Here is a 22,677-nt window from a genome sequence, read left to right as displayed (position 1 = left end):
GGAAGGAGCCGGAGGTGTTGCAGGAGCTGCACCCACCCCGGCCCTCCTGTGCACCCCCAATAACAACGGGGAGCGAGGGCTGTCTGCAAACCGCCAACGTCCACCCTGCACCCCGTGGCTGCACAGGAGTGGGACTGAATGTGCAAGGAGAAAGCGAGCTCCTGTTTGATCCCGTGGCAACGTATCACCAAGCACAGAGGGTTTAACAGAAAGATGAGCAGCACGTGGGGAATAAGGAGAGAAGCCAGTGTTATTGCTGATTTCTCTGGCATAAATGTAAGATACGATATGGAGGAAGCCAGCCTGATCCAATCAGTTTAACCAGGAGGTCCCTCAGCCTTTCTTCTGTTTTGCTTTGGCGTGTTAGAAATGAATAACCCCGAGCTCTGTCAGCCTTCCCTCGTGGGGCCGCTCGTCTGGTGGCTTCACAGCGGTCGGGTGTCCCCAGGGCTTCTCATGAGAGCGCCGTCTGCTCGCTTGGCTTTGAGAAAGTAAAAGAAGCGACAGAGCACACGTCGTTAGAATAGGTGTGTGTCTGCGTAGCAAGGGCGTGTGTGTGGGTAGCAAAAGTGCAAATGTATGGAATGTAATATTCACCGAAACGTTGCCAAAACCGTAATCAGTGCTAACCAGACGGAAAGTGTTGCACAAGACAATGTTGAGATTTAGCACAGGGGGGAAATTAGGAAGTCAGTTGTGTTTCTGTAGGAAAAAACAGCACCAATATTTGATATGTGGGGCAATGAGAATAGTGGGAAACCTGGTAATGCGGTTATTAGCTTTCCATGCAGGGTAGGCTGCGGCTGATTGCGTTGTGGTGTGAGCTGTGTAAATACATCCCAACGTCCTGCCCAAGGGCTGACCACTGCAGAGGTTTCACCTCGCACGTGAATTTCGTGCGAGGAGCTGCAGATGTGGGATGAGAGCAGCCAGGAGCCTGCAGGGCTCTGCGCTTTGCGTAAGATGTCCTGCAATTTTTTCTTATACAGCGAAACCCTGAAAGATGTTCTTCACCCTTTGCATCTCCGTAAGGATGCCATGCAGGGCTGGAGCCGGGACATCAGCACGGAGCCCCAGAAGGCTGCGCCCGGCTCCCTCCACCTCCGTCTCAGCTGCGTGCGCTCTGCTCTTTCTAGTAAATTTGTGTTTCTGAGCCAACAGGCTGAGGGTTGCCAGGTCTGTCTGCTGTAAGTTCAGCTACTTGAAATAATTACGGGCTCTGGATCCGCAGGACACGAGGGCCTCGAAGCAGGTGACCGTGACAGGGCTGGCAGCAGCGCCGCGTCCCTGCCGGGGCTGCACCGGCGGCACCGCCACGGCCCCAGTGCCGGCACAGCACACGGGCACCCTGCGGTGAAAAGGGGAAGGAGAAGACGGGGTGTAGGAAAAAAAACAACAAAAAAAACACCAGAGAAGCTGGCCAGCAGCACAGCAGGTCTGTGAACAGAGAAAATTGCATTGTCCAACCTTTAAGCAGACTTCAAAAGGGAGGCGTTGTGCTGCGTCCTTACACTGCGACAAAGCACGGCGCACGTGGCACCATTTGTTAAAAGCACTTCTGAGATGAGCACTTTCTAGGGGGAAATACAAAATGTTTGCTGCGTTTCACGAGTTTTAAGAAGCGTGTTTCATTGGGAAAGCTTGTCCCTGTTTGTGGCTTTATTGGGATGGTCTGAAAAGGTGGATTTCAAAAGCCTAATTGAGCATTCTCTCTCTCTGTGTACATTTCACACTTCACTGGGTGAGAACAGAGAAATGTGGCTGCTCGGGCTTCCTTACAGTTTAGCTCCGTTTCATTCTCTGGTCCACTCAAAAGGTGACACCACGTCTGGACGGCCAGCTCTGCAGGAATGGAAAGCGGCTTCTGGTGCTTTTTGTTTTCCTTAAGGACGCCTCCAGTTTCAAAGCGAGTTATCATTGCTGGTACAAGATTGGGTACGATTCCTCATGAGCCATTTTCCTGACGATTTTACCCACTTGCTGGCTGGAATTGCGTTGTTTTAGGAGGGAGAAAGTGAGGTCTGTTGGCTGCTGGAGAGCAGCTGTGGGCGCACATCACCGTGCAGGCAGGACGAAGCGTGCGCCGGGGAGCCAGCGAGTTAATTGCACGTTTGATCTCTGGCTCTTGGGGGCAGAAATAATCTGAGCCTTGATGAGAAGGTTAATTAGCTGTATCGCTGCCTGCCCACCGCAAGATATGGGGCAGTGTCCATTCCGATGCAAGTGCTCTTTCATCCAGCCCACCACCGGGCTGGTTTTTGAGAATAGCTTAAAATAAAATAAATTTGTAAGCCAGTTGTTTCAGCGAGTGGCACGGCTGGCAGCAGGGGCTGGGGAGGGAGGCGAGCTCCCTGCCTCCAGCCGCCTCGACCAAGCGAGGTACCAAGCGGAGGTTTTATTGCGCTTTCCATCTGACAGCTTCGTTGTGCTCTGAATGCATTACTTACTCTGCAGAACGCCCCAGCGAGGTAAGGAGGAGACAGGCGCGAGATTAATTTCGTGCTCGGCTGAAAGCCAGCCAGCGCTGGCCCTGAGGTGGGAGCTGTTTCCCTTCCTACGGCACCTCTGCGAGAGGTTTTAGAACAGATGCCCCTCAAAAATGTTCAGTGGGACTTCTGTAATTATTCAGGTTTGCTGCAGGGCTTTGGGAACTCGGTCAGCGCGCGGGCTTTTTTTAGCGTATGAGCACTTCTGATCCTGATCTCCAGAATTTTTCTCTCTCTCCCTCCTTGCAGCTGCCTGCAGTGCCGGACTTTGTTTCAACGGTGGGAATTGCGTCGAGGGCTCATCGCAGCTCTGCCACTGCCCCGCTGGCTTCCAGGGCCTTCGCTGCCAGTTCGGTGAGTCGGCTTTTCGAGTTCTTCCTTTGATTTTGGGTCGGAAGTGGAGAGGATAAAGAATGAGGGATGCCCCGATATTTTTTTTTTTATCCTTACTGGCCATTGTTTTTATCTGTCAAACTCCAATAATCTTCCCTCTACTTTCTTTGGCCACTGTTTGTAAAGTTTGGGGAGTTTGGATGTTTGGAAAGGAAACGCTTATCAGGCCTGGCTGTGAAGCACAGCCCCATCGCTCCGTGCCGCCCTTGGCAGCGGGCTGCCCTCAGCAGGGGCTGTGCCGGGGGCCAGGAGGAAGCCGATTCACCTCGGCTCAAACAGAAACTCAGTCCGAGCGAGCCCAGCAAAGGGCTGCCACAGCAGGGGGGAAAATAGCTGCGCTCTGACCAGCTGCACGGTTATATCTTCGGTTAGGTCCAGTTGGGAGCCACTAAGCTTTATTTAATTAATGTTTGTGCAATATACGAATTCCTCTCGCAGTCCATTGAGTTTCTTACGTTTGGTAACTCAGAGATGTTCTGATTTGGTAGCAGAACATCTGCATGGCAAGCGACCACTAAGCGGGATGTGTCTGCGTGCCGCAGGAGCTGGACTCCTGCCGAGGAGGGCTGGGGGGCCCTGCCCAAAGCCCCCGCCTCGGGGCAGCGCCAACTCAGAGGTGCTTAAAAGGCCCAAAAGTCTCATTTAGACAAAGCCTACAAAGAAAGAGGATTCTCTCAATCAGCTGCAAACCGTAGGTTGGCCCAAACCTCCTCGATACTGTTGGCTTTGGGTTGCCTCCACCCCTTGCTCTGCGTTGTTAACCAAGCTCAAGCTGCGTGCTTGCAGCAGACCCCAAGGCACCGTGTGTGGGTTTGTGTGCGATGGTTATCTGCCCCGGCCATGCCCGGTGGTGGCACCAGCCCCCAGTTCGGTGATGACCCCCCCCATAAAAAAAAGCCATCCTGAGCCCATGTACACAGCTCCTGCCCCTGGGGCCGCTGTGCCTTGGTGCTCGTGCTCTGTGCCCTCGCTGCCCGGGGCGGTGTCGGCGGCAGTGGTTTCCATTCAATGAGTTCAGCTGAGATGAAAAGGAGACTGCTTTGTCTAAAAATAATTTTTTTGTTTGTTTTGCTGTTTTGCTTTGTTTCTAAAGCAGTCAAACCGCAGACATAATAGCAGTGTGAGTCCAAATGATTTATCCACCCGGTGACACTCTCCTATCTTCAGTTTAAAGCCAGGACTTAAAGCACGGCTTCTCTCTCTTCCTTTGACCTGCAGAGGATTGGAGCACGGCTGATTTTCATGTACATGGTCCCGTACTGCTTAGGTTCAGGTTTGCACACGTGAAGGAGACATTGCGGGGTTTTCCAGGAAGCAAACAGTCCTTAAATTGTCCCTGCAATTTTTTTGTCATAGCTTCTGTCACGCGAATTAATAAAATAAACATCAGATGTCTTCCTGTACGGAACCTGAGAGGTAAAAAACATTTTCGCATTTGGAAATGTTCAGCAGTTCCCACAATTATAATTGGTTGCAGCTTTGAAAATAAGGAACACATTTCTGAGACCCCCAAACATTTTCTTTAAAAGGGAAATGACCGGCTCTTTTGGGAGAGGAATACAAGACGTCTGCGGGTTTACAAACGTTGCCCCCCTTGGAGGAGGAGCCTGAAGTCAGCGCTTTAGGTCAGACTTGGAAGGCCGGGGATTAGGTTTTACTGTCCTCCAAAGCTTTTTGAGGCAGAAAGGGAGGACAACAGCAGGTTGTGGGGCCGGCATGCTCGGGATGCTCTGCCTCTGCCGTGGGCTTCTGCAGGGCTGCTCGGCAGCAGGGATGGGAACGGGACGGGGCCACCCCAGTGCTCTGGAGCTCACATCGGCAGTTCTGCGGTGCCAGGCACAGGTGGGATTATCTTCTTGATACGTATTATCTTCTTGAGAAATGCTTCCCCCAAATGACTCGAGTGAGTCTGGATGTGGTCCGGAGGCTTTGGAGGCTGCTTGGCGAACACAGCACGAGTCAGCCCTGGGTGAACGAAGCTCTTGTCATTCGTCTCCCAGAAATCTGTGTCTGATCCTAATGGTATCGCTTCTTTTCTGGAAAGAAATACAGGAATGTTTGCTTAAAAAGCAGGACGTTCCCCGTCCCGAACAGGCCCTTATCATAAGATGTTTTTGCTGGCCAGCCTGGGGCCGCGGCCACCCGCTGTTTACCCTGGCTGGCAGCACGGGGCCAGCCCGACCTGGGGGGCGAGGAGCTGTCCTTCCCTGTCCCCCGAGCTGCGGGACGAGGGATCGTCTGGGCACTCTTTCTCTGCGGTACCTCACCTCGGCGTGTGCGCGCACCGACTCGTGCTCCAGCTCGCGTGCCTCTCCCAGCCCAAGCAGCTCCCAGCGCCACGTTTGGAACAACAGCAAGAGCCTGTGTTTGATGTTTCATAGTTTCACAGTTCACGAGGCCAATTTAAAATCCGTCTGTGAGGTCAAATAGCAGCAATTGTTCCTTGGCCGTCAATTTATTGGACAGATTCCGCTGTTAATAACAGCCAGGCTAAATGAGGCAGAGCCCTTCTCCAGCAGCCACGAAGCCGAGATACTTTTCCTTGCAAACACCCTGCTGGTTCGCAGGTCTGGCTTGCTGCTGGGAGGAGAGAAGTGCCTGAGCCCAGGGCAGCTTTCTCGAGCCCGCAGCCCCGCTGTGCAGTGGTGCCTGGCTGGGATCACTTCTCTGGCTGGCTCAGAAAGGCTGCGGAACAAGGGCAGCTTGTGCAAAGCTCCGCTCGTCCTGCGCTATCTGCTTGTCCATCGGCCAAAGGCGAGGTATTTAACAGCTGGCACGCAGGTAGCGCCGGGCTCTTTGAAAAAGTCAGCGAGAGGAAACGAGCCAAGGTTGTGCAGGGGTTTATTCGGTTAAAAAAAAATAAAAAATCAATTCTGTGGAGTGAGTTTTGAAGAAAAAGGAAAGCGTGCTGGAGCCGCGGGCCGGGCTGGTGCCTGCGCGCAGGGCTCCTGGCGCTGCCCTCGTGCCCGTGGGAAGCTTCCCACAGCGCTGCCTGCTGCTGCTTTCAAACCCTGTGCAGATGCACAGGACTCGGAATATGTTCTTGGTTTATATGGCTGGAGTTTCTAAAGGTTAACTAGAGTGCAGCAAAAAGCCCTTTGGATGTGCTCCGTCACGTTTAAAGCTATGTGGCTCTGCCCATGAGAGATGCGGCAAAAGCGTCACCGACAGGTTTGTGTGAAGGAACCTGGTGGTGGGTGAAAGGGGACGGCTGGTGGAAGAGACTGACATCCTAAAGGCTGGCGTGAGTTCAGGATACGGCTTGCTTTGTTCTGTTCAAGCTCTCCCTGGGTTGGGTCAGGCCTTTACTTTGAACTTGAGAATTAAGGATTTCATTATCGTTTATAAGGGGTGATTATATTGGGTGAAAGAAAATGCACGGCTCGAGTCCTTTAGATGACTTGTGGTGCTATGCTGAGATTTTTGGCAAATAAAGGAAGGAGGAATCATTCCATTGGCACTGCAACAGTTTGAAATTTTCATGTAGATCTTTATTACTGCGTTAAAAAGGCGCAGGAGCAAGTCCGTATTCCCCACTGCAGGTGATGGGGACCGAGAGAAGCTCAGGCTCTATGAAATACCGAGTTTTAATATCTCACAAATTTGTGCAAATCGTGAGCTCTGACCTGGGGTTCTTAAAAAGCTTTTCTTTACCGTTTCTTGAGATATTTTCAGCAGATTTGGATGCCAGCGTGTGCTTTTTGGCAGGATCTGCAGGTCAGAGCCCAAAATGTCCTTGCAGGGCTCCTTGCAGACCTGTTCAGAGCCCCGCAGGCTTTTACCGGGAAGGAGGGCAAATGGAGAAGTTTAGTAAGGATGTGGGTAAGGAAATGCAACTGCACCGGTTTGTTTTTGGAGGAGGGAGGCTGTCCTCTGAAGTACACTGGGTATTGTGCAGGGGACAAAACTAGAGAAAGTGGCCGCGGGCACAAGGAGATGGGTCTGGTGAGCGGTGTTAGGGATGAAGAGAGAAGCAGGAAAGAAAAGCGTTGCTGCAAACCTTCCTGGAATTTTTAGAATTAACTTATGCTTAAATATGCAGCACGGTCTGTCGTAAATCTTCAGTGTGTTATGCTTTCAATTTCTGGTTTTGGAAAGGTTGGAAAAAGCATTTTTCTATTCATTATGTGTTGCCTTCTCCGAGGCCTTTTTTAAAAGCTGTGCTCTGCAATAGCCGATAACATCTCTTAACTAGTTTCTGGAGCTCCTTATCTCTACTGCAGCCAGGGGTTTTAATTGTGCTTCATTTGTTGCATTTCAATCTTCGCTCTGCTCTTCTGTATGGTCTCAGTGTTACAGCGTAATTCAAGTAATAATTCAAGAAACATCTCTTTTGAGATTCCAGTCATAGCAAATACTTTTTTTGCAGGAAGATGCTCTGAGGACTGCAGCTCCAGAAGTGTAATTAATGAGAGTTATGTGAGAAAGGGAGGACACTTTCCGTATACCCTCGCTCCAAATTCAAGTGCTTGGATGCTTTGTGCATTCCTGTTGTCCTCTGAAGTTTTTTTTTTTTTTTTTTTTTTTCTTTTAACTGGAGCTGAAGCTTGCTGTTCTGTGCAGCCTTTCACCAGACTAAGTCATCTGATAACTGAGGAGGAAAATCTTCCATTGGCAACCCCCACAAACACGTCGAGGGTAGCACCAGCCAGAAGAAGGGGTTGTTACGATCGCTCTTCGCTGCCAAGTTTGTTACAAAACTCACACGAGAAATGGTATCTCTGAAAATAGACCGGCGAGTCCCTGACCCGGAGTTCAGAGGCTGAGCCCGGGACACCGCGAGCTCGTGCCCGTGCAGCTCCTTTGTTCTCGGGGCCGCGGGGCCGGGTCCAGCTGGCAGGACAGGGCCGGGGTCCGGGCAGCGCCCGGGGCAGCAGCAGCCGTAGGGAGCACCCGACCTGCCGGGGCTGTTCCGGGCTGAGATTTTCCAGTCCTCGCTGGGTTGATTTCCTCCCAGACGTGCTTAATTTTATGGGACTTCAGTTTCTTGTGGTTAAACCTGCTCACGCGGACACGTGTGCTGTGTATGGCTGTGCAGACGTTTTTTCTTGCATAATTTAGTGTTCACGGGGCCTCTGTAACCCCCTTTACATTCCCATCGGCTGCAAGGACACCTGCTAGACCCCAGGTCTCCACGAGCCAGCCAAAAAACTGTTTTTGAACGCCAAAAGGTGTTTCTAGTTTGGTGTATGTGAGTGCACATTAACTGTCTTTCTGCCCCCCTCACTCCGGCAAATAAAACCCCAGCCGAGTCTGGAAGTCCTGCAGGCAGCACCGGAGCAGCCGGCAGCCCTGCCGTGGGTGCCAGGGAGCCCAGACCGGCTCCCTCCTGCGTGGCTGGCCCTCCAGCACGCTCCTGCGCTGCTGACCTTTGGCAAAGCAGCACCTTTGTGGTGTTCTTGCCGTCTGTTCTGGCGGATGAGCTGAAAAGCCGAGCGTCCTGCAGCTCTTGGGATGCAGTCGGACCCATAGCTGCTGACTTTTGCCTCGCCTGTACCCTCACAGAGCACCAGGCTGCTCCAGCTCTCCCTGCATGCGGTCAGTGGCCATCTGTAGTTTCACACAGGAGATGATTTCTGATGCTTTTCACCTGAAGTTTGCCTTTTTCAGGTGCCTTCGTCCCAGGCCTCTCAAAGAGCTTTTGTAAGCAGGAGAGGCTGAAAACCTGCGTCACTGATTTGAGGTGGGAATCCAGTCCATATGTCCCATGCTAATACAAATAAACAGTGACAACAAAGAAGTAGAATAGCCCATGCTTTGAAGACTGAAATAGTTTTTTTTTTTTTTTTTTTTTTTTTTAGAGATTTAAGTGGTGTGCTTAAGGAGTGGATAGGACGTTACCAGGGATCCAAGCCAGTTCTTGGCTTTTGCATGCAGGAGCTGTTTCGAATCATTGATAATGGAGGTCAGTGGTGCTGGTTCATGGTCCTAATCTGATTGTCAGAGATCAAAGGGCCAAAATAATACCGTCTGCTGTAATAAAGGCAGCTGATCGGTAGGATGCTGGGTTCCTTTTGCTGTGTTAACAATGCAGCGTGCAGTGGATAAAGAGGAAGGGTGGGTCTTGAGCTGTTAAAGAGAATCCAGGCGATATTGTGCCTTTCCTCAGCATACCATTGTGTTTTGTGAGGCATATTGGATTTCAGTACAGCAGATGCTGAGATAATGGATGCCAGATGCATGTAATTAGAGGATACCTCTTTTCACCAGCTGCAAATTGTCCACTGCTTCCTCTACTGTACATTTTCATCGTGAGAAGCTTGAATTCTCACAATCTTCTGGTATCTCAGATGATACAAGGCTTCTCTTTAACTGGTAAGTGATGGTCTTGTGTAGCCCAAACCAGCCACACAGGGAAAAGTCAAATAATGTATTTTGATTTCTATTTGTTCAGGAGCTCAGTTATGATTTGCCTTGGTAAACTTGCCTGGAAAATTATATTCTACATTTAACTTGTAAAATGAATCCCTAGAAAACTCCAAGGATTTAAGTGAAAGAATGCCAGGGATGTTTTTGCACTTATGTGAGAATAAGACATGGCTTTTCACTTTGCTGTCTCTAGTATAACAGGATATGTTCTTTAAAAATGCATATTTTTAAATTCAAGAATGTAAGTGGTTAAAAAGAGGACACTAAATGATGTAGACAGTATGAATACAGAATGCATCATAGCATATTTAGCGATAAGTTCATCATGAGGATATTCATACTGTATGCACGATTTTAATCAGAAGGAATCTGAGGCTCATGTGAGATTTTGTGTTTTTTGTCTGATACATCTCCATAGTGCATTTATTTAGTTCTGTGAATATTACGTTTTCTAAGTCTTTTGAAGTTCATTCCTTCCTGCATTTATTTTCCAGACAGAAATTCTTGAAATGGTCTGTGGGGTCAGTTTTCCAGACCTACAAAATTGGTTCATTAGAAAGGAAACAATGCCACCGACTTATTTTGCTGCATTTTTTCTACTACTCTGAACACCTTTGTCCTTTGTTGAACTTCCACTCGGGTTGATCTGGCTCAGACCGACGCTCATGCGGTGCTGAAGCTGTCTGGGTTGCTGCGTGGTGCTCCTGCTGTCACGTTGCAGGAGATGAGGAAACAAGGACGCTGGGCTCTGGAAAGGAAAGCCTTTGGGGATGTTTGTACCACCGCTTCCCATTCCGCAGTGCTGAAACCTTCCGTAGCTGGAAATGCAGAACCCTTCTCGTGCGGCGCGTTGGCTTCGATTAAAAAAAACAAAACACACTGGAGATCTGTTTTAATGTCACAGCAGAGACTGGTGATGTTTGACACGTGTAGGAGAAACAGATGTAGAAAATAGGTTTCGGGAGACAGCAGATCGGGTAATTTAGCCAGGTTAAAATGATTTAGGCATCATCTCCCTCCGACGCTGTCTGGGAAACTCCCCTGACTTGCACAGCCGAAGACTTGCTCCCAGTAAATAAATACACTATTTCCGCCTTCATTTTTTCCAGTCACTCAGATCTCACCCCATTAATAGTGGACGTTTTAGAATGTCAAAATCTTGGAGTATCTGCGTCTCAGAGCTGTACAATAGGTCTCTGTGGCAGGCGGGCCCTGAACACATCTTTCTGCATGGAGGTGTTGGGTTTGCCCCTGTGATTCTCATAGTCTGCACAGCGCTGTGAGGGTCTGTGCCTAAAAAACATTGTTGAACTTAAACAACAGCTTCTTTGAGAAGCTGAATGAATTTCAAGTTTAAAACATTACATTTGGCTTTTTTTTTTTTTTTTAAACTTGTGAATTTAGTAAGAAACAAGTAGCAATGACCCTTTCATTAGAGACAAAAGGAAGTGTGTATAAATGTCTTTTGTGGCTTGGCAGTAAACTTGCTGAGGACAACATAAAACGTGCTCATTAAACGTTCTTTAAACAGTATTGCTTTTTGTTTTCAGAAGCAATGTGGTGTTTCATCCCACCATTAATTGCCTAATACCAATTATGGCATAAACAAGCCATTTGTTATTGTAACTTTTTCCATGTATTTTTCAAGGTTTTTACTCTTGACACCTATTATGCATCTGGGAACAGAAGTGGCTTTTGTCATGAAATCTAAATAATGAGATCAGTAATCAACAGTTTTACATAGACAATCTTGTACTATAAATGCTACTGCAGCTCTTGAGAACTTTACAAAGTGCTTCCCCCCTCGGCCACTTTGTAGTATTGACCTTAATTATATTGAGACAAAGAGACTAGGAGAAGATTATTTTTTCCCAGGGACTCTCCAGTTCTTCAGAACAAAATGTGCACTGCCCATTGTGCGCTAGTAGCTGAGTGAGCAAGCCCCAAAAAACGAGGTACAGTTTGCATTAGGGTCACATATGACTAGAAGTCTGCAAAGTGCCTGGAAAGACGGGGTCTGTTGACCTGTCAGAGCTGAGCATTCTGGTTCTAACCTTTTTTAACTTGAGAATGCAATCATCTTTGGGTTATTTCATCACTTCTGACTCTGTTCCAGCCAAAAAATGGATGTTTGCTGGAAGGAGTAGCTGACAGTCAACACTGCAGAGCTTTGGAAGATGCTTGGTTTAGGATTCCCTAAAAACAAAGAGTGTGGCTCTTGGAGCTTCTTATTCATATGAGTAAGTTTAAAGCCAATTAGTGAAACATCGGAGTGTCAAACGACTTCTTCAAGTGCCTGTAGCTTTCATTTCTTACTTTGGTAGCAGAGCCTTCTCCTTTATCATTGTTGCTCCTGAAAATACTTTGTCGAGTCTCAGCTGCCCAGCTGAGCGTTCTTTGCCAGGTCATTATCAGTGTCCGCTCAATGCAGTTTTCTTTAAAGCTTTTGGCTTTAAAAAAAAGGCCGTAAGTCATACTTTGAAATCCCACTGTAATTCACGTTATCTTCTGTCAGCCTCTTAAGCAGTCCTGCCCGACAAAGCCAGCAGCTGGAGGAGCTTAATGTAAGTGCCCTGTGAGACTGCACGAGTTAGTTATTATGATGAGCTCATCACAGGATCTGTCAAATCACTGGTTTTGGACCATTTTGCCCAGAAGCAAAAATGAATTACCCAAAGAAGGGATATTCAGCAGATAAACCGTCGGTGGATACTTCTGTTTGTGTTGCGTTTATGGTTAAATTTGCATTATTTATGTTCGTGTATAATAGCGTCTTAAAAAATAGCTATCATATGTTCTTAGGGAAACAGTACATGAGAGGTAGTGGTTCTGGTTTCTGCTTGTTTTTAAGCATAAATTGTGGGGCTTATGTTGTTTGCACTGTTAGGGCTCGACAGAGATTTATAAGTACTATATCCTCCTCGTGGGGAAAGACCAAATCTAATAACTGAGAAGTTGGGAAACAAAACCCTCAGGTCTTAACAGGCATCACTTAGGATATTTCTGGTTTGAATTGACTGGGGACTTTGGGCATGATACATTTATAAGCTCATGATATCTGGAGTTCAGGTGAATTAAAAATGCACCTAGTTAGTTCCCAGAAAGCATTTTCCTTGAAATTCTCTTGACTACATTCATTTTGCAGTACTGTTAAAAACAGAGACATCTATATTTTGCTTGTATTTACGGGGGAAAAAAACAAACAAACAGAATTGTCATTTGTGGGTGCAATATTACAGATCAGGAATGGTTATGGTAAAGGGAATGATTCTCTACCAATTGTGAGAACAGCACTTTGGTTTCTTTACCCTGATTTATCTTCGGTGTAACTACAGGTATCTGGGAGAAAGAAACGTTAGTGTTGATTTGATGTTCCAGGATAGTGAGTTCCACAGGTCGGTTTGTGTATAACAACTGTTAAAGCCACAAGCAGGCTAAAAATGCAGTGAGCATCGCAGGCAGAGGGGCTCGTGCAGTAGGTACACCACGGAGTTCGAGCTGCAGAGGTCAGAGCGGCAGGGTTACAGGACGTGCTGGTGGGGAGGCGACGTGCAAGCCCAGCATGGGCCTGGGGTTCAGCTCCCTGATTGCCTTGCCTTATCAGGCACGTAGCTGTCAGACTGGCCTCTCCTGGTGGCTTTGCTCTGGAGCAGGAGATGTAACGGGGCTTGATGTAGCCTGCGGAGCACCAAGGGGATGTGCGGCTGGAGACGGCGCAGAGCCTGGCAGGAGAGCAGGAGAGAGCTGCTGCCGGCGTTCGCACCTTCGTACTCAGCCTTGGCAAGCACAGACGTGATCTCATGGAGCTGAGGTCACTTCAAAGATCTGGAAACTTTGAAGGAAGTCTCTTCAGCTCCTCCAGAACAGGAATATAGGTTCTTTCCCATGGGAGTCATCTCGCCGTCTTTCCATGAAATGCAGCTTTGGCCTTGGAGTGGAAAAAAAATCATCAAACACCAGCCCATTTGCTGAGCTCCCAAAGGGAAGTCTTGCAAAGCCTGCCAAGAGCAGTATATTTTTATATTGCATCCATGATATAAAGTGTCAGAGAAAAATTCTCTCCATTATAGAGAGGTATTTATAGTCCAAGAGGAAAAGTAAGGTTTTATGGCAGAGCTTGAGAGTCTAACGTTACTCTCGCAGAGACGAGGCAGACTGTTGCCTCTGACTTGGTGGGAGAAGGTCCTCAAAGCACGAGGCAGCCTTTGGAAGAAACAAGCCTGGGTGAACAGTGCTCAGTCTTCTGAGGACATTCAGGAAAACAAAGTGGAAACTTGCCAAAACAGGTGGGCTGGCGTTACCACGTGCCCAAAGACAGGAGAAATTGCGCAAAACCAACACCACTTTTTAAAGATTTAAGCTGCAAGTGAAAGGGGTGAAGTAGTAGAGAGAAAAGACCCCAGTAGAAAAGTAGAAAAAGTAGAAAAGACCCCAGTGACAGGAACCGGCAGAAGGAGATTGTCTGTGGGGCTGCGGGTGTCTTGTAGGGGGCAGGAAGCTAAGGAAACAGAGAATCATTGAGACATCAAGATAAGTAAATGTGTTTGTTCTGAGTGGAGTAAGAATATTTGATGAAAATCTTTTTCACCCCTTACTGGAGGCTGTGGGGAAGATACATGGCACCGCTCATTATGTGCGTGGAAGTACTTGCAGATCTGCAGAGTTATTATCTCTTGCAGACGTTCCCTCTTCCAGAGCATTTGCACAACCTAAAAGAAATAATTCATGCTAATCTGACAGGTATTTACACGCATTCCGGGGGAAGGAGGGATCCGGCGAGCCCTTCGCTACTTCATTTCTCTTTTTTTCTTGGGGACGAGTAAATCTGTTCCTGGAAGATGGGTTTCTCAGCCATTAGCTGGTGACAGGGATGATTATCAGGACATTTTTTGTTTTTTTGTTCTATTATTTATTTCCTCCTTTAAGCAGATGTTCCTGGGAGCACTGAAGGGTTTTCACGCTCTGAGACACAGCCAGATGACATACGGCTGCTTTTAGGAATTAGGAGGATGAAGAGGTCACAGGCATTGTTTTGAATCTCCATGAGATGAGGTTTGCCCCTCTCTCCTTGTAGCAAAGAGACGCGGTGTTCCTGGGCGAGCACGGTCGTTTGCCTAACTCCGGTGTCTCCAGAGATGCTCTCCCAGGCACAGAGAGACGCAGCATGGCTGTGAGCCCTGGGCACAGGCTCACCCTCTGTGCTCCCGGGGAGCTTGCCTTTGCAACTTTCTGGTTTTTCTTTTCCTGCTGTCTTTTTAATGAAAGTGGCTATGCCCTGGTTTCCGACAGAGGAAAACCCAGCCGCCCTGCCTGCTGGGTGTCCTCAGGCCTCACAGGTGGCAGGAGCAGGGTGACCGAGGACAGCAGCAACAACCTGCAGGTGTCAGTCAAGCTATGTTATCTCTGCTTAAAGATGTATTTCGGTTGTAATTCCGTGTGAAATGAGCAGGTGAGCCTGAGCTGAGTCTCCCCAGGAGCTGTACTGAGCCCAACCTCACCATGTGGGGCTGAAGCAGGCACGTTTGTAACCTGTTTTTTTGGCTGTAGCCTTTGGTCTGCCGATTGCTTTTGGCTGACCTGTGGAGTGCAGGCTGCCGAGGTGCCTGCCGGGGTGCCAGGCTGCTCCTGCTGTGACACTGCGGTGATGGTGGCTGGGTCTGCAGTTCTGTGACCCGCCAGCCATTTCTGCTGCATTACCACACTAATGACTGTAGGTAACATGGGTTTGTTCTTACAAAGAGGTCAAAAATGCAGTTTGGCCTCCAACTGTTTAGCTTCCTGCTCGGTGGTTATGTCATCTGCGGGGCCGTTTTATCTATTAATGTGTCGGACTCCTCCTGGCCGCGGGTTCTGAAGGCATGAGATGCTCTGGAGAGATTTTCTGCAGGCAAGGTCAAGCTTCCTGTTTTCTGCAAAACTTGATGGCAGAAAAACAGGGGCAACAAGGAAACAAGGAGTCATTTTGTGAAATGAGATCACAATTGGTTGCAGTAGATTGCCATAGCAATACATACATGGCATCAGTTTTATCCGAGCTCTACAGGAAGCTACAGAGTTGTGAAAGATAATCTGCTCCCTGCAGACCACAGCGGATCTCATCAGGCATCTTCTCTTGAAAGGCTGTGATTTCCCAGATTTCCCGGAGGTGCTGTCTGCCATGGGTGTTTTATTACATCTCTACATCTTGTGGATCAGGAGGAGGCAGGCTGAGCTCATCTGAGCACTCGGTATAACCCAGGGAAAAAGACTGAGTTTATAGATGCCTAGTTGGGTTAGGATGAGAATCTGCTAAGGACATTCTGGAAGATGGGAAATGACATAAAATATCCTTACAATTTCTCTTTTCTACATGTCTGGTTATGTCCTTGTGTTTTGCAACTCGCCTTTCCCACCCTCAATGCCCTCCCGCCAGAAGCAGCTCTGTCCTCCTGAAGCAGGGGCTCCCACAGCTGCTTTTTCTGCAGCAGTGGTGAGAACTGAGCAGTGAAGGAAGGGATCTGTCCGTGAGGCTCCATGTCCTGGGTCCAGTCTTCCACTGGTCCGACCTGCCTTTTACAGCAAAGTTCTCTGATGTCAGCTCGTGCTCGCTTGCGGTGGTAGGTGTTGAAGAGGAAAAAGGCAGGTCTTGGATTCTGAAACGGTCAGGAAATGGAAAATTTCCCTCTGCAAAAATAAATAATTAGGTAGTTAAAAGTCTTCTTTAAAAAAAAAAAAAAAAAAAAAGATGATGGGAAAAGGCACTGACAGTGTTTCTCACTAGGCAGCGGTGTGCAGCAGTTCCAGCCACACCACAAATCCTGCAGCCCCGGTGCTCTCCCAGCGCCAACGCTTCTCCCAGGCAGCAGCAGGCGTCTCGCAGGGCTGTCGAGAAGGACTGATGGTTTCTGAAAGACTCAAAATCATTTTTCTGCTGGGGAGGTGCAGCCCAGCCTGATGCTGGCATTGTGCTACCACAGCTCATAGCTGAGGTGGTTTGTGTGGTCGGCCATGCGCTTGCTTTTTACGGGCCATAAGGATGATGCACAAAGACATTCCTCCTTCTATTGAGGGTCGTGTTCCCTGATCTTCTTCCCAAGAACGTGGCTATAGGTGGGCTTCAGAACTGGGAAACGTGACTTTGTGGTGTGTTCGCTGCTATGCAGGGAAGGGGCAGCCCTTGTTCAAGAGAAAGCCAACTGGGGCCTCTCCTGGTTTCAGCTTCCTTCAGGGCCTTCCACAAGATGTTGTAAAGTCCCCTGACAATAGGCTGTGAACGTTAATGGTCTCTTAGCCCAGAGGCAGATGGAAAAGTGTTGGTTTTTGTTGTTGTTGTTATCAGCTTAAGATGTTTTTTTCTTTCATGTGGGAGTGTGTGACCCCTGTAAATGAAATACCAGATGTGCCTGAACTCTGATTTCCTTAAAATGACTTAGGGATTCTCATAAAGAGCAGGAATACCTGCTGCTATCAGTATTTAATTTCAAGCTTTTCCTAGTAAAAGGCATCAAAGCGAGCTTCCAAATGCTGGAGCGCAGCACCCTTAGTGGGGCAGGATGGGCACCGCAGCTGCCTTCGGCCTTGTCCTGCCCTCTGGGGCCCAGCACCCCCGCCTGCCTCCGTTTGGTGATTTAATGTCAAAGTGGAACTAAAATAGCAAAAAACATGTAAATTAGCTAATACGATGATGTTTCTTTATTAAGATCACTGATCAAGGCGTGAAAGAACAACAAATCCCAATTTCAGCCTTTATCCACGTGGTGTGCACCACATCCCCTCTTCCCTTCCTCCTCCACCAGCCTTCTTGCACTGTTTTACTCATGGTGCTATCACCCTCTGAAGCAAATTTCTGATAACCTGAGACTCTGATAATCTTGAGTCTCTGATAATCTGAGACTACATAATAACAGGTAATTTTAATGGAAGTCTTGTAAGAGGTTTCCCGTTGGATTTATTTGCACGCACATGGCACTTCGGCAAACATCCGAGTGAAGCGGAGAACAGCAAGACGCCTCTCTGGGGGCCGTTTTCCTGGAGTCCCTCGACACGAGCTGCACCCGACCGTGGAAACCAAGCGTCGGTGGAGCCTGTAGGCCTGGCACGAGGCGACCCATGCTTGGTTTCCAGGGTCAGCAGGGAACCCACAGGGAGCGAGGACGGAAGCGTGGGAGCAGGCTGGGCCTGCAAAGTGCCTTTCCTTTCCGAGCCTTCAGCTTGCTCGTCAGTATCCTTGGACACTTTTTTTTTATTTTTATTTTTTTCCCCTTGTGAAAAATTATCCCATGCAGGTATCCTTTGTCTGGAGATCTTGGAGAACCGTGTGAGTTCGGGCATGAGGGATGCTCTTCGTTTTATTTATGGCTTGCATGCTTCAGTCAGAGGGAAAGGAAGTTTCATAACGCTTTGATAAATACAAGCTTTAAAATTTTGAAAGTAGTGTTTGTAGAGCGTAACCACAATGCTTATTTTTACAAAACATGAAGGCAAGGGTAAGTCCTGCTCTCTGTGCTTCTGGGGAAACTTACAGTTTATGTGGAAACTGCTTAAATTGTGTCCACTTGAAAGATTAAAGGGAGCCTTATAAAAAAAAAGTCTGTTTAAATAATAGCAATAATTTAAAACCTTCTAATGTGCTAGACTTCAGTTGCATTCAGCAACCCAGGAAAGTCACAGAGCCCCTCCAGCTCAGGCTCCCTTCTGGACAGGTCAGCTCTTCAGCGCAGGACCCTCCGTGACTTGTGCTTGTCCAGCCAGCTGGATTTTGCCACCGTGTGCCTCCGAAGCACGAGGCAGTGCCCAGGAGGCACTTCTCTGAATGATCTTGCAGGGTTACTTCCATTGTGGAAGCCTTTCCTTGCCTAGCCCAGCAGGACGGATGTTCCTGCCAGAGCTGCTGCCCTTTTAGCTCCTAAAACATCAGCTGGGTTTCAAATTCTCGAGCTCCCTCTAAGTTCTGCACAATCCTGCAGGGTCATGCTTCTTAATTCCTCCTCTGCTTCCCTTAACAAGTCGGCAAGCCTTTCTTTGAAACCCAGTATTGCCCAATGCGTCCAGCTGCAGTTGCTGTTTGTGTGAATGAAAACTGTGATGATGGTTGCGGGAGCAATGGGCAGAGGAACAAGAGTTTTACCTTGTATTTGTAAGCAGCACTCACAGCACTTTGAATTACTTTCCTGCATGTAAAACACAGGCTGTCGTGTCACCTGGTTGTGTGTCTGCCAGAGCTGGCATCCGTCCTGAGAGCAGTTCACAGTAGGACAGTAACTGTAAGTTTTGCCAGATCTTTGATGAAAACAGGAAAGCCTCTAACTGATGCAGAGCTATTTTCCAGAACTGGTTTAAAAACCTATTCTTCTTACGGTTGTGACAGTAACATACCATTCTTTTTCAAACAGATACTGCGTTTAGGCTGTTGCATCTCATAGAAATCACACCTGTGGTGTGAAAATCCATTTTAAGAGAGCAGGTGAAGTTGTTGCAGGACAGCCCTGGAAACCTTTGTCTCACACAAAGCATCTGGAATGAGCTGTGGAGTTCCTAACCCTGGCGGGTAGCTGCAGTGAGAGGATTAAGCAAGTACAAACCCTTGGGGATTTTGCTAAGCTCTAGCAGGTCTTAGGATTTCTGAAAAGTAAAACAAAACCTGCACAGTCTGTTTCAGAAGTAGCTAGGGAGCTCTGAGCCCAGACAGCCACGTCAGTCCAGTTTTGATGTGGATAAAGAGGATGGAAGTTATTAATTACAGGCTAATCACACGATTCGTTAGCCTTGGGGGAACAGGAAGCCAGCACCCAGAAGACTGCCAGGCAAAATGTCCTTCTTGTGCTGGCAGATGTTTTGAGATAGCCAAGGCCCGGTGCCTTTGCACAGAGGTTTTCCGTGCAGCATCTTTCCACGGACAGGAGAAGCTGCTGCTTGGCAGTTAGAGAAAAACTGAGGTAATCTGCCCAGCAGACCTCAAAGAGTACAAAATGTAATTTTTGTCAGTCCTTTTGATTCATGAGTTTGGGAAAAGCAGAAAACAAGCTGCCTGTCTGCAGTCTCCGCCTGCCAGGATTTGAGATCTTCTGCGAATCTCTTGATAGGCAATGTACAAGTCAGAGATTTCTGTTAAATTCTAAAGCAGGTGATTTTTTTTTTCTTATCCAGAATATTAATTTTCTGTAGGTGGAATTTTTTCTTATACATAAGACATACATTAGAGTTTATTTCTAAAAGCTCAGTTCACGAAAAAAGATGAAACTCCTGTCTCTACTTTCTCCAGGCTCATTTCAGAAGCCCTATAATAGCCCATTAGCGTTCGACGAAGCGTTTTGGTCAAGCGTGCAGAACGTGAATGTTGGTGCCTGTACCTGCGTGAGCAATGCCTGCGCTGGGATTTGGTAGCGTGGACTGCGGTGGGCGCAGAAACCAAGTGGGTACCGTGAGCCAGTGACACGTGCGTGAACGAGGTCTCGGGCGCTGAATGCCCAGGGAACGGGACGTGGGTGCTCCAGGATCACACCGGCCTTGCTTTGAGCCCGCTCAGGGGCTGCCTCCCCCGGGGCTGGGGGCGGCCGGGGGCAGCCGCAGAGGGCGGCGGTGCCACGGCCCCAGCGCCTCGGCCGGGACGCGCGGGATGCAGAGGGGAGGACCTCAAGTACTGCAGCGGCTGCTCACCTCGACACTGCCTGCATCCGTCCTTCCTGATGTGCTGCCAGCGCCTGCATCGCTGTCTGGGTGCTGGGCTACCTGCAGGCTGCCCAAATGCGTCGCCCTCTCCCCGCGCCCATCGCCCTCCCCGCGCCCATCGCCCTCTCCCCGCGCCCATCGCCCTCTCCCCGCGCCCATCGCCCTCTCCCCGCGCCCATCGCCCTCTCCCCGCGCCCATCGCCCTCTCCCCGCGCCCATCGCCCTCTCCCCGCGCCCATCGCCCTCTCCCCGCGCCCATCGCCCTCTCCCCGCGCCCATCGCCCTCTCCCCGCGCCCATCGCCCACCACCCGCTCTCCGTCTCGTGGGCCTGCCCTCTGCTTGCCCCTTCCTCGAAGCATTCGGTGCCGGTTTGGCCGTCGATGCAGGCTTTGGGGCAGGCTGGGAGCAGATGGAAGCGGGGCTGGCTCCCAGCAGACACGGAGCTCCATCAGCACTCGGTGAGCAAAAGGAGCTGGAGATTTATCTGCAGTAGCAGAAGGAAATGTACAGAGTACAGTATGGCTGAAGCATGCATTTTTGGCAAAGGTACAGCTCATTATTCTTCTATCCAGACCAAATGCCTTAAAACGGCATTTGTCTCCATTTTTCAACTTTAAGAAGGAAATGCTTCTCTACAGAACAAAAAAAGTAGCTTCTGAAGTACAAATACATTTTCAGAGTGCCTTGTTTAGTGCCAAACGTCAAGAATTTGCCAGCAACTGATACATCTTCTTGAAATCTCCCCATATATTTCACATGTCCAACTGAAACTTAGCATTTCCTAATCTGGGGTTGATTTTGGTCTGTCACTGGAGATAAAAGAACGGCCTGACACTGATGCAGCCCAACGGTTCCCTCCTTGCAGTCTCTCTGCCAGTCTCTGGTCCTGCTCCTGTCCGGCGTGCAGGAGGTGTTGGCAGTTGTTGCAGGGACTGGTGTTTCCAGCTGAACATGCAGGATTGTTCCCTAGGATGCGTATTCTGTGTGGGACAGGGGTTTTGCAGCCCAGTTGGTGAGAGAAGCCCTTGTCCCCTGGAGGCTCCCTGGCCAGGAGGTCCGTGAGGCTTCCTGAGAAGCCTGGGAGCTGAGTCCTGGGCTCACTCTGCAGGGTGCTGAGCTCTGGGTCTGTTAGCCTGGGCTCCTGTAGCCAGCTGATATTGTGCACGGGAACCTTGGCAGCATACAGTCTTTTTTTTTTTTTTGACTAATTAAAGTGGCTATCATGTATTTTGGTGAGGCATGAAAACACTTGAATGGAAAATGTCTCCAGTACATCTTAATAGCTTCCAGGTGGACTTGTGGGGAGAACACAGCCTCGGTCAGGAGGGAAGTTCAGGTTCTGCTTTGTGGGGGCCCCCAGCTGCCAGGCCTGGTTCGGATCCCATAGGTGGCATCTTTGCTTCCCCGCCAGATTCTTTTTCTGCTGCGGGATTTTCTCTCAGGGCTGTGCCGAAGAGTAGAGGGAGCCTGTGGCGAAGTAACAAGGAAGGCAGCGGGGTGCGATTTTTCCACGTTCGCCTGACGGTTCGGCGAGGTTTTGGCTCACCTCTGTTTGGGAGGCAGGCTGATGTAAGTGATGTGTTCCTCAAAGGCATGGCCCCCACCAGGGCGAGGAAACAACTTTGGCTTCAGGAGGCTTGGTGTAGAAGGGCGAGGGAGGCTGGTCTGTCTGCTGGGGACTGCAGTGGCACAGAGCCAGCTTATCGCTGCCGGTGGGGACGCTGGTGGCCTCCCTGCTGGACCTGTCCCAGTTCTTCAGGACCTCCCCGGTGCACCGCTGCGTTATTGCCCCGAAACGAGTTTTCAAATGATGATGGTGACTGGAGGTGACAGAGGGAGCAGAAGCTAAGCAGAGGCGTCCGTCACTTTAAATAGAGATTTCTTTTCTATCATGTTGTAGAAAATGAAAGTACTAATTGTCTTCTACTTAAATTACTGCCTATTAACGCACAATTAATCTGAATTCTCTCCTGATATTTGAAATGATGTAGTTTTAGAATTCCATCTTTTTAATTGATGCAAAACGGCATCGGATATGAATGAAATGAAAAATGCTTGTAATAAGGTATTAATGCTGCTGGTATTGGTATGGCTGTGGAAGGAGGTAGGGCTACATGATTCATTCTGCATTTGATTCGGAAAAATTAGTAGAAAATATGTGAATATTTTCATTTTCACAGCCTTTTAGTTTTGCCTTTACTGGATTAATACTATTCAGACAACTTGTGTGGGTTTACTTGAAGGAATTTTAGTGGAAAGGTATCATAAGTCTACCCTTTTGATTGAAGACGAGAGTAAAACTTATAAAATCTCATCAGCCTCTGCTGTTAATATTAGTTGTCCCACTACTGTTTCCGCTAGGAAGACAAGTGCCAGGATACTAGTGGAAAATGGAATACGAATGTGAACGTAAAGCTTGGCCAGGATGCCCAAGTTCTGGGATATTGGCTTGAGCAGAACGTGTAGTTGTAATGTCTGCAGCAGCCACAGACTTCGCACAACCTCGTGCCTGCTTTCTCTATACATTGCCTTTTTACTTGATGTTCACACACAAATGATTTTCCAGCAGCACTTTAGGCTGCCAGGGCCTGCTGCCTGATTCCCTTTCTAAGACCCTCACTGAGACCCCCCAGGCCCGCGTCGTTTCCTAATGGCACTGTCACGGGCCCTGGAGTGCCTCTCCCAGCACAGCTACCGAGCCTGCAGCCTCCTGCTGTTCAGCATTAATTTAATCTTTTTTAAGATTACCTCTGAGCAACGCAATGCACCTCCCCGCGTTCG

General features: G+C 48.8%; 1 protein-coding gene across 5 annotated transcripts in view; it reads left to right on the top strand.

Moving 5' to 3' along the window:
- The window catches only part of MEGF6 (multiple EGF like domains 6), a 78,837-nt gene that overhangs the window by 8,941 nt on the left and 47,219 nt on the right, over positions 1–22,677 (top strand). For 4 of the 5 annotated variants that reach the window (XM_066982014.1, XM_066982015.1, XM_048067476.2 and 1 more), the window contains one exon: positions 2,736–2,840. In XM_066982014.1, coding sequence (XP_066838115.1) covers positions 2,736–2,840 — 105 coding nt within the window. Of the gene's footprint in view, positions 1–2,735; positions 2,841–8,831; positions 9,195–22,677 lie in introns of those variants that run through there. The other variant, XM_048067478.2, reaches the window with a different exon arrangement.

The sequence above is a fragment of the Anser cygnoides genome, chromosome 23, assembly GCF_040182565.1.
Source record: "Anser cygnoides isolate HZ-2024a breed goose chromosome 23, Taihu_goose_T2T_genome, whole genome shotgun sequence".
Classification (NCBI taxonomy): domain Eukaryota; kingdom Metazoa; phylum Chordata; class Aves; order Anseriformes; family Anatidae; genus Anser; species Anser cygnoides.
This window is presented reverse-complemented; position numbering and strand designations above follow the sequence as displayed.